Below are 12,030 nucleotides of genomic sequence, written 5' to 3' on the forward strand. Positions count from 1 at the left end.
GTTCATTTACGACGATGTTTGTTTGTTTTTGTTTTTGTTTTTGTTTTTGTTTTTGTTTTGTTTTTTTTTTTAAATTTTATTTTTACGATGGTAGAGGAAATAATAACACAGTATAGTGTATGTGAGATGGGGGTTAATGCATTCTGCAGACATGCTGTGTGCCTGATGGGGGTTTTAGGGGGTATGGCAGTGACTTTTAAGAGTAATTGTGGGGGGGCATGTGCTTAAATTTCGGTAACTAGTTGGGTCTTTGCGTGGTGATGGTTATGAGAGTTGAGTAGGTGGAAGACATCCTAGTGTTGTTAAGGATTGCCTGTGCGTGTGAGTGAAGTGGATTGTGCATGTCTGTGCCTGAAACAATCAAGTGGTGCGCGTTTGGGAGGAAGCGAACAGTTTTATTGTTGCCATTTCACGGCCTGTGCGTTTAATTGTATGGGTGTGTGCATGGATTAGGTTGGGGAGGGATTCCACGCGGTGGAGGGAAATTAAAGCGACATTGTTAATCCATAGTGCACGGTGTGTGCGTGAAGCTAAAAGGGTATGTGCGTGTAATTAAAAGCGTGTGCGTGTAGACATATGGGTCTGTGCGTGTTAATCATAGTAATATTATAATTAAAAGCGTGTGTTTGTAAACATATGGGTCTGTGCATGCATGTGTTTGGGATTGGAGTTACGTGGAGCGGGGAAGCCTAAACGTCGTTACGTAATGTTAGACGATGGTGTGTGCGTTAAGTTGGTAGAGTAGGTGCGTGAGGAGGGTTTGAATGGGTGATCAGCTGAATGGCATTCGAATATTATAAGTGATGGTGGGTGCGTTTAAATATATAGGTTTGTGCGTGTGTTTGGCGATGGGTTGTGTAGTTGATTGGCTGACATGCAGTCGAATATTATAATTAAAGGCGTGAGGGTGTAAATATATGAGTCTGTTCATGCATGTGTTTGGGCGTGGAGTTTTCGCAGAGTGGGGAACCCCTAATGTCGTTGTATAATGTTAGATGACGGTGTGCGCGTTGAGTTTGTAGGGTATGTACGTGAGGACGGTTTCGATGGGTGAAGAGCCGAATGACATATGAATAGTATAATAGACGGTCTGTGCATTTTAATATACATGTTTGTGCGTGAGAGTGCATGTAGCAGTGTACTTCCAAATTAGTAGCAGGATTCCAACATGCTACAAAGAAAATTCATTAAATTCATTAAATTAGGAAATAAATGGAAATGAGGGGTAGGTGTAACTGTGTGTAGATTGTGTGGTATTTTTTTGAAGCATGATCATGAGTATAATCAGTTTGTTAGTGTTGTATCTCAAAGCATAAGTACGCGTGAGGGTATTCGTTATTTTAATTGTTTAATATTAAATGAACGGATTAAGCTTAAATAGCAGTATGGGTTGGTGCATTTAAGCGTGCGTGTTTATGTGTTGGTTAGCCTAAGTATTCCGTGTACTAATCTATGCATGTAAATGTATTATATAAGTTGCAGGTGGTGACGGTACAGTCTGGAATGCTGAAAATACGAATGGACAGACTTGTGTTATGGATGTCTCTCCTGGAGGTACTAAGTCGTGGCTACCGGAATGTGACGCATGCTTGAAACCATATGTAGGGCAGATATTCGATACAGTTGAAGATGGGATTAAATTCTATACAAAATATGCTATTGCGGTTGGATTTGATGTGCGTCGCAGCTCTGATAAAAAAAAAAAAAACAAATACGGTAATGTTTTGAGAAAACAAGTGGTCTGTAACCGAGAAGGGTATAAGGATACGCACAAGGTGATTACCATTTTATATAAACAGACACACCAAAATTAAACAAAAAGAAAATATTAATCCGAGTGTTATGGATTTGAAGAACCATGCATCCGTACCAAACATCTACCCAACCCCCCCTAAACCAAAAAAAGAATGGAATTGTAAGAACATAAACAAAAAAGAAAACAAAACCCAAAAAAAAAAAACCCGAACAATATCAAAAATAGCTAGACCGTAAAAAAAAAAAACAAAAAAAAAAAAAAAACAAAAAAACAAAACTACAGACGCAGACGGGGAAACCCTAATCGACCACCCACCCCACCCCCCCCCCCCAAACAAACCGAACAAAAGGGAACAAAAGTGAAATTAACTAAACTCTTTTTCGTTAGTTTCTCACTATGATGTTTGAAACTTTGAATAAACATATAGACTAACACAAGTATTAAAACAAACAAAAAAATAGACTAACACAAAATTTAATGTCACTGAGCTGGAAAACTTCTAAAATATTCAAGCATGCTGCTTATACAGTTGCACTTTGTTTTCTTCTCATCCCAAACAAATCCATGCACCCACCCATACAATTAAACGCATCGACTGTGAAATGGCAAACAATAAACACGAAAACAACACCCAAAAAAAAAAAAAAAAAACAAAACAAATACAAAATTCGCTAGACCGTAAAAAAAAAAAAAAAAAAAAAAAAAAAAAAAAAAAAAAAAAAACAGATGCAGACGGGAAACCATAATCGACAACCAACACCACTCCCCCCCCCCTCGGAATAACCCCGGCAAACCCCCAGCTACACACCACCCGTCGCCGCTCCAACCCCCCTTCACCAACACCACCACCGCCCCATCTATCTCCCCACATCACAGCCAAAGCAACCCCTACATCCATTGAATGTCAGACTTACACAGCCTCACCAGCAATACTTCAAACACAGTCGACGCAACCCCCCGCCCCCCACTCGAAAACACAGACAACACCCCACTACCATGCAAAAACCCCAACAAACCAACCTAAAACCAAAAATCATAAAAAAAAAACACCATAAACAAACACACAATTGCGAATACAGCACCTTGAACAACCGAGGAGGATGAACCACGTGGACGCATCGACCGCCTATTTGATGAGCAGTCCATGGAGGATGAGGAAGATGAAGACCACCGGCTACGAGAGAAAGCGTACGAGATGGGAGCCGGATGTTTCTCTACTCCGATGCAACCGAGAAAAGCGCGTAGAATGGTAATAACACAGTTGCGAAAGGAAAATAAAACTGGCGAATCGACTTCTAATCGGCCACTAATTAATGCGTAGAAGAAAATTACCTGCTTACCCCCAACAATTTAACGCGGCATATTATTCACCCAAATACATCCTACAAAATCATAACCATCAAAAAATATAAATGGACGCTCAGGATCGGTTCTCACGTCCTCACATAACTAATGTGTCCTCACTAGATCCAAAATATATATATATATATATATATATATATATATATATATAGGCCAAAGACCTTGTACTCTAATAACACCAGGTTACTCACTTAAGTGGGAGGTTGTGGGATAAAGTCCAGTGGAGGAGGCGATATTGGCTCTTTATGCTTCAATTGGTTGAGAAAGTAGTTATGAACAGATACTTTAGCGATATTGAGTCTTTGTGCTTCAATTAGTTGAGGAAGTAGTTACAAACAGGAGTTTTTACCCATTTTGGTCCCTTGACTATATATATATATATATATATATATATATATATATATATATATATATATATATATATATATATATAGGCCAAAGACCTTGTACTCTAATGACACCAGGTTACTCACTTAAGTGGGAGGTTGTGGGATAAAGTCCAGTGGAGGAGGCGATATTGGCTCTTTATGCTTCAATTGGTTGAGAAAGTAGTTATGAACAGATATTTTAGCGATATTGAGTCTTTGTGCTTCAATTAGTTGAGAAAGTAGTTACAAACAGGAGTTTTTACCCATTTTGGTCCCTTGACTATGGCTCATTCTCAATTTTGCATTCCGACTTTTAATTGTACCCAATGTGGTCCCTTGACTTTTAAAAATTACCCCAATTTGGTCCTCCGTTACCTTTTCCATCAATTAGGCGTTAAATTGGGGGGTATTTTGGTCTATTCACGGGGGTGCTCACCTGCGTCTTCTCCGGCTCGGAGGATGCGTTTTTGGAGAGCCCAAAATCCGCCATATTCGCTGATCAATCCATAGAGCAAGTGAGCGAATTCCCTGCACTATTTTTGAAGCTTGGCACATTGGACCCCAGCCTGATATCTATTCTTCACCGAGCATTCAAGCCGTCATGGATGACCTTACCGATCGTGCCGACCAGATTCTGTGCCAAACCATCGAGCATCACAGGTTTCATCAGCGCCCCGATCGATCCAATTCCTACCGGGCCTTCTCCTAGTAGATTCCCCGAGTGAATTTCTTGGGCAAGTCTGTCTTACAATATTATGTACTATGCATATAAAAGTCCACGGCCAATTGTGTTCACACTCACAGGGTTCGACTGATCAATTCATAGAGCAAGTGAGCGAATTCCCTCCACTACGACCAAGTTTTCGTCGAGCAAGATGTTTTTGCTCTTCACGTCCCGGTGGATTATCCCCTACGCTGCGTTGGTATGCAGTTCCCTGGCTACTCCAATGCAGATTTCCAAGCGTTGTTTCCATGAAGGCAATGGGAAATTCTTGCCGGGTAAAGATGGTCCCGTAAGGGGCCATTGGACATGTATTCATAAACCAGAATCATTACGTTGTTCTCTCGCCCACCAACCCCAAATACACGTTGCCGAAGCCTCCGATGCCGATGATTTTGGTCGTCTCCCAGTTGTTGGTAGCCTCCTGCAATTCTGAGAAAGAGAAATACCTGTCGAATTCGGATGTTGATGAGAAGAACAGGTTGTTCTGCCACGATCCTAACGGAGTTTTGTTGTTGGGGTTCGTGAAAGTTGTGTCTCCGTCGTGAACAGGAAGCAACCACGACGAGAAACTGCTTCTCCTCCGCCAGTCTTGCGGCTGCTTCCGCCACTTGATGGCCATCTCCCCCAACCCCACGAACGAACCGAACATCATGGCGAATCCGGCAGCCGCCACCGTTTCACGGTTACTGTTATTACCCTCTGAAACTCTCGTGTCATCGACGCCGAATTCTCCGTCCAGGCTCCCCACGAAATTATTCATCTTAAACACTTCGAGCCCATTAAAGATGGCATTTCTCGTGCCCTGATCTGGAGTCGGCGAGTTCTTGTGCCGATGCATAAACCGCCAGCAAGACATGATTACCCATTTCCTTAGGGTCAAGCAGATGAATGGACCAAAATATCCCCAACTTAACGCCCTAATGGATGGAAAAGGTAACGGAGGACCAAATTGGGATAATTTTTAAAAGTTAAGGGACCACATTGGGTGCAATTACAAGTCAGAATGCAAATTTGAGAATGAGCCATAGTCAAGGGACCAAAATGGGTAAAAACTCTTACAAACAGATACTGCATTATAATAGAGTCAGTATTGTGAAAACAAATCCCTTCAAAGCAATCGTTATACCCTGCACCACGGTGCACATAGCAATGTGCGTCCCACGCCTCCTCAAATGACGTCGTTTTATTAAGTTGTGTGGGAAGTCGATGCGACAGAGTGTATGTGTATTCTGTTATATAATTATGTACATTATGTTATACAATTGATAGTACTAATTTCCGGTTGTCGGTTGTATGTACGTGTGTATATGAATGTATAAATAGAGAAGAGGAAATATAGAGTAAATATGCCTCTTTTATTAATCCATCATTGTTCTTCATGTTCTTGTAGAGAGAAGCTAGAGAAAATGAATTTAGAGAGAGAGAGAGAAAGCTCATGTCCAAAGGGGGAAAAGATCCATCAACTAGAGGGCCAAGAGTCCTTTTTATAGGGGAAAGGAGGTGGCGGGTTTGACCCGTCACCTTTGACCTCGACCCGTAAATCGGGACCGAACCGCTTGATCCCGACCCGACTATAAGTGGGAACACGGACCCGGGGTATATAACCTATCATGAAGTCCCCCCACCCCCATCCCGTGCTCTGAGGACGAGTTAGCGAGGAAGGGTTGGGGCTGGAAAAACTGATTACACGGTCTGTGACGTGTGTCGGTTGCCTCGTTAAAAACCTTAGGCTAACCCAAATAACCCAATGGGAAAAAACTTCAACCAAGGGAAAAAGTACAACGCTAAACACAGTCTGGTGGACTAAAAAAGGTTGCCCAACCTAGGGGTCAGACTTGCAACGCGACTTGCTAGATTTACTTTACCGATTACGGGATTGAATTTTCTTATGATCGACGGATTGAACTTTTACGTGATAAGGGAAACTCAACTGCGCCGATCTTAGGGACCGGTTTGATGCAATCGGGAGATTGGACTTTTACCGCGGTCTTAAGGATCAAAAACCGATTCGCGTTCGGCTGGTTTTGATTACTATACTAATCACTTTGATTTGCTTTTGAGAACTACGAGTTACTTGGTCGGGTGTTTTCCCCCTTTTCAAACTCGGTTTACGAATTGAAATTCCCAGGCGGAGGGACACTAAGAGACCTGATGGTCTAACGATGACGAGACCACGGAGGTCATTTGTTGATCGAGAGGTTACGATGAGACCGGAAAAGTCAGTCAACTTAAACAGCGCTTCGGTAAACGAGCTAAGTCGGTCTACTCAGGAAGTGCTTTTGGTGAAACGAATGCACTTCGACCGATGAGCGAGCTAAACGCTTTGGTGAAATGAACGCGATTCGACTGACGAGCGAGCTAAGAGCTTTGGTGGAATGAACACGATTCGACCGATCCGCTCGGGAACACTTTAGGGAAGCAAACAAGAATTCGACCGATCCGCTCGAGAACACTTTAGGGAAGCGAGCAAGAAGCGAACGAGCTACTCTACCGATACAACCCCCCACTCCCTTAGGTGCGAAAATCGTCAGCATAAGGGAGTAGATACAATGGATTTTCGAGTTCGCCTTGCTAACTTAGACTGCGATTAGGAAATAACCCGACCGGACTCGCGGTGCGAATGCACCGCGCATGCATTGTTTTTTTGCTTTGATGGTAGGAAAGGCAACTCTTTGTCACGGTCCCCACATACGGCGGCAAGATGATAGTACTAATTTCCGGTTGTCGATTGTATGTACGTGTGTATATGAATGTATAAATAGAGAAGAGGAAGTATAGACTAAATATGCCTCTTTATTAATTCATCATTGTTCTTCATGTTCTTGTAGAGAAAAGCTAGCGAAAATGAATTTAGAGAGAGAAAGCTCATGGCCAAAGGGGGAAAAGATCCATCAACTAGAGGGCCAAGAGCCCTTTTATAGGGGCTAGGAGGTGGCGGGTTTGACCCGTCACCTTTGACCTCGACCCGTAGATAGGGACCGAACCGTTTGACCCGATCCGATTATAAGTGGAAACACGGACCCAGGGTATATAACCTATTTCAATAATTATGTACATTCTAGTATATTATTATGTACATTATTTTATACAATTATATAAATTTTTTATACAATTATGTATATCCAAATACGCAATTTTTTTAACAATTAAAAATTTATGTATATTCTGTTATACAATTATGTATATTCTATTATATAATTATGTATATTTTAAGATGCACAACATAATTTGCCGCCCCCATCTGCGCCAATCGCCAGGCATTCACCGTCACTCCATAAGCCATCTCTCTCATCGCTCACCGCCGTAACCATCTGCGACTCTGCCTCTCGCCCTCCAGTACCCCCAACGACCACTCCGCTCCAAGTCGTCGGTCAGCATAGCCATTAGCCAGTCAGGTCTTTTTAATTTTAATTTTATTTATTTTGTTTAATTATTGATGTTCTATATTGTTTAGTGTTAAAACTTTATTATGCGTATATCTGGGTTTTTTTTTTTTCTTGTATTTATAATTATTAGTTTTGATCTAATTATATTTGTTTTTTTAGGATGGCGGAAGTTTCAGAATTCGTATATGCTTATTTCATCAGCAAAGAAGCAATTGTTCGGATTAAACTCCCTAAGACACTTAATAGATCGTTCGAACACAAACCCAAAGTTGTTTTCTGTAATTTACATAAAACTCTTGCAGAAGATATGGGAGTCTTTAGCCACAATCACATTGTATATATGGTTGGGGGCTTTCATGGATGGTCATCACCATATGAATATGACAATGTTTATATGTTTGATCCAACCCAGTTTGACGAGCGGGATTTTCCGGTTCCGGTTGAAAATATTGAACAACTTCCTTACTCAAAACTTGCACCCATGGTTAATCCTTTTGTCATTCACATTGAGGCTGGGTTTTACTTGCTCACAATTACTGATAGAATATGCAAGTCCTCTGGCGTGCCCTTTCCCTTGCGATTTCAACACTTTGATCCAACCCATAAAGTGTTTGAAACCTGGCCACCCCCACCACTTTACCCACAGGATTGTGAAACCTCCTCTCTTTTTCCCCCTCTACGCTGTTATTTTTTAATTAGAGGTTATATCTATCTATGTATGGGAGGTCAAACTCGTACGCATGCATTTAAGTTCAACACCATGAAAATGGAATCAGAATGGGAGTGTTGCAATGCCATGTTGGATACATTTGACACGAAATGTATTTGCTTTCCCTTCGGTCATTTTGGCAATGTGGGGATTTCAGATGAATTTGCTGATGAGACTTGGATTCTAGTCTTCCTTAATTACGCTCAGCCCACTACATACTATGTTACCCTTCATGATGATGGTTATATTGTGCCTATATCTTCCAGATTTTGATATTGATATGCCTTACTCAAAGTCTTATCTTAGACATTTATCTGATATGGGAGGTGGAAGATTTTGTGTGATACGCAATTCTTTTTCAGCTCTTTTTCACTTGAATATGAGATTCAAACTTCTCAAAGTGGAGTTGTCAGTTCGTCAATTATTATTTTCTCAATGAAATTCAATCCTAATGACACCATCCGTAACACCATCCGTGACACCCGTGACACCAACACCATCCATAGCGGTCGTGGTCGCGGTCGCCCTCGCCCTCGCCCTCTGAGGTTTCTATATACCGGTCTCTGTATAGCGTAAGTACACCCCACCACATTCATTCTTTTCATTCATGTTTCTACTTGTGTGAAAAATCTTAATTGTCTGTATATTTATTTCCAGCTCTGCTCCTCCTCCAGCATCTCCCGTCAATGAAGACCAAGACAGGGGTGATAGGAAGATGAAGGGAAAATGGGAGAGTAGTGGGACCCACTGTGGCATGCATAAGAACAAGAGCTGTTGAGTAAGTTTTCTTCTTTTTCTTGTGTTGTTGGGATGTTAACTTTGCCTATTCTGTTTAATGCAACTTGGAAAAACTTTAAAATTTTCACTTTAGTATGTTGTATTTGCTTAATATAGTAATTAGCCGTGTTAATTTATTGGGAAAAAATGCTTCTTTATTTCTTACTGAAACATTGATAAATATGTTTCATTCTTTCTTATCTGGCTTTATTTAAGTTGTTCTTGATGGCTTATACATTATACATATACTTAGTATAATGTGGTAAATTTAAAAGCCAGCTATGGAAGAGCTTGTAAAGACGAATACATGAAACCTGCCTTTCTATACTATACTATATAGTATTTATTGGAGGCATTATATTATATTCTTCCTTTTGGGGCTGGCTGTTTTTCATCTTGAAAACCAGTTAGTTGTTCTACTATCTTTGGTTTCCATTCATAGTTTAGTTTTCCTGATCACATGTGCAGAGATAAGTGTTGTGCTCTGCTGCTTCTTGCAGTGAAGACTATTACTATTATCTGACTGCCGCTTCCTTCGTCCACTCTATTTTCAACCTCTGATATTCACCAAGCAGCTAGTCTCAGGCAGGCATGTTATATTTCTTTTGGGTACATGGATGTTGATTGAGTCATATGGCAGCTATGTTTGTTTTAACCAAATGGGACAATTTCTGGTTTGTTTCTGTGAAGATTGACTGACTTGTCTGATGGCAGGCAACAAAGTACATACTCAGTTATATTTCTTGTCTTAGGATTTGTGAACTTGTGGATTAATTATGAATTTTTTTTTTTTTTTAATTTCATTTCTTTAACTATTGCATTGCATTTAAACTTGAAATGATACTAGTACTTTTTAGTTTGTGTTGATACCCTGCTCTATGGTTTTGGAGGAACCAACCATCTCCTTTGGTCCAAAAACGACCACGACCGCTATGGATGGTATCGGTGTCACGGGTGTCACGGATGGTGTTACAGATGGTGTCATTAGAATTGAATTTCATTGAGAAAATAATAATTGACGAACTGACAACTCCACTTTGAGAAGTTTGAATCTCATATTCAAGTGAAAAATCAATACTGAAGACGTATATCACAAAAACATTTGGAGCTGAAAAAGAAATGCACATCACACAAAATCTTCCACCTCCCATATCAGATAAATGTCTAAGATCAGATTTGGAGTAAGGCATATCAATATCAAAATCAGTTTTACATTCAGCTAGTACCCTTTTACATTCAGCTAGTACCCTGGAAGATATAGGCACAATATAACCATCGCCATGAAGGGTAACATAATATGCAGTGGGCTGAGCGTAATTAAGGAAGACTAGAATCCAAGTCTTATCAGCAAATTCATATGAAATTCCCACATTGCCAAAATGACCGAAGGGAAAGCGAATACGTTTCGTTTGAAATGTATCCAACATGGCATTGCAATCCTCCCATTTTGATTCCATTTCCATGGTGTTGAACTTAAATGTATGCATACAAGTTTTCCCTCTAATACTTAGATAGATATAACCTCTAATTAAAAAATAACAGTGTAGTAAGGGAATAAGACGGGAGGTTTCACAATCCTGTGGGTAAGGTGGTGGGGGTGGCCAGGTTTCAAACACTTTATAGGTTGGATCAAAGTATTGAAAATGCAAGGGCAAGGGCAAGCCAGAGGACTTGCATATTCTATCAGTAATTGTGAGCAAGTAAAACCCAACCTCAATTTGAATGACAAAAGGATCAACCATGGGTGCAAATTTTGAGTAAGGAAGTTGTTCAATATTTTCAACCGAAACCGGAAAATCCCGCTCCTCAAACTGAGTTGGATCAAACATATAAACATGATTGTCATATTCATATGGTGTTGACAATCCATGAAAGCCCCCAACCATGTATACAATGTGATTGTGGCTAAAGACTCCCATATCTTCTGAAAGAGTTTTATATAAATTACAGAAAACAACTTTGGGATTGGGTTTGTGTTCGAACGATCTATTAAGTGTCTTAGGGTGTTTAATCCAAACAATTGCTTCTTTGCTAGTGAAATAAGCATATACGAATTCTGAGATTTCCGCCATCCTAAAAAAAAGAAAAATAATTAGATCAAAACTAATAATTATAAATACAAGCAAAAAAAACCCAAATATACCCATAATAAAGTTTTAACACTAGAACAATCAAAGTATTTAACATAGAACATCAATAGTTAAACAAAATAAATAAAATTAAAATTAAAAAGCAGCAAAATAAATTTATAGACTTGACTGGCTAATGGCTATGCTGACCGACGACTTAGAGCGGAGTGGTCGTTGGGGTACTGGACGGCGAGAGGCAGAGTCGCAAATGAGGGTTCGGATGGTTACGCCGGTGAGCGAATTATTTATGAGTTAGAATAATGAATTTTATGTGTTGGAATAATGAAATTTTTGGCATAAAATAATATATTTTATGAGTTATAAAAATGTACATTATGCTTTAGAATAATGTACATTATGAAGTATAAATATGTATGTTGCAGCGAGTCGCGTGAAAAAAAAAAAAAAAAAAGTAAATATAAAATGTCATTTTTGGACCGTGGTCCAGGGTCCACATAGCATTATTAACATTGAATTGAAACAACGAGATACAGAATTCATATTCGTAAGGTACAGAATTTCATAACACAAGACACATACACATGTTACATATTTACTTATTTTCCAAATCCAAACACACCATAATATGTCTAACAAAATGTGACCCAGAACACCAAAAATAGTAGAAATAGATGCATTAGATAAAGGTTATGAGGGCATTCTTAAACAACCCATTATTTGATAGACTGAAGAAAAATCCAAAACCACGGACAGAAGAACATACTATAGTAAATTAGTAATACATCTAATTAAAAAACATATAAAAACATTACGATGTCTAACAATATGTGATCCAAAGCATAAAAAATAACAGAAACA

The 12,030-nt window shown here is 39.7% G+C and overlaps 2 protein-coding genes and 1 long non-coding RNA gene across 3 annotated transcripts; 2 read left to right on the top strand and 1 right to left on the bottom strand.

Moving 5' to 3' along the window:
• Window positions 1-7,451: 7,451 nt before the first annotated feature.
• LOC109163007 lies at window positions 7,452-8,665 on the top strand. The gene is made up of 3 exons (XM_019311729.1): window positions 7,452-7,502; window positions 7,557-7,605; window positions 7,756-8,665. The coding sequence occupies exon 3, from the start codon at window positions 7,757-7,759 to the stop codon at window positions 8,576-8,578; it is 822 nt and encodes a 273-aa protein (XP_019167274.1). The 5' UTR covers window positions 7,452-7,502; window positions 7,557-7,605; window position 7,756; the 3' UTR covers window positions 8,579-8,665.
• Window positions 8,666-8,674: 9 nt separating this feature from the next.
• On the top strand, window positions 8,675-9,803 carry LOC109163008. Its single transcript, XR_002051191.1, has 3 exons — window positions 8,675-8,877; window positions 8,963-9,042; window positions 9,773-9,803. It is a non-coding gene; the product is annotated as an uncharacterized LOC109163008 (long non-coding RNA).
• Window positions 9,804-9,894: 91 nt separating this feature from the next.
• LOC109163053 lies at window positions 9,895-11,444 on the bottom strand. Its single transcript, XM_019311773.1, has 2 exons — window positions 11,337-11,444; window positions 9,895-11,155 (listed from the first exon to the last, which is right to left on the bottom strand). The coding sequence occupies exon 2, from the start codon at window positions 11,152-11,154 to the stop codon at window positions 9,895-9,897; it is 1,260 nt and encodes a 419-aa protein (XP_019167318.1). The 5' UTR covers window position 11,155; window positions 11,337-11,444.
• Between the last annotated feature and the right edge of the window lie 586 nt (window positions 11,445-12,030).

Source organism: Ipomoea nil, unplaced genomic scaffold, assembly GCF_001879475.1.
Source record: "Ipomoea nil cultivar Tokyo-kokei standard unplaced genomic scaffold, Asagao_1.1 scaffold2975, whole genome shotgun sequence".
NCBI classification, from domain to species: Eukaryota; Viridiplantae; Streptophyta; class Magnoliopsida; order Solanales; family Convolvulaceae; genus Ipomoea; species Ipomoea nil.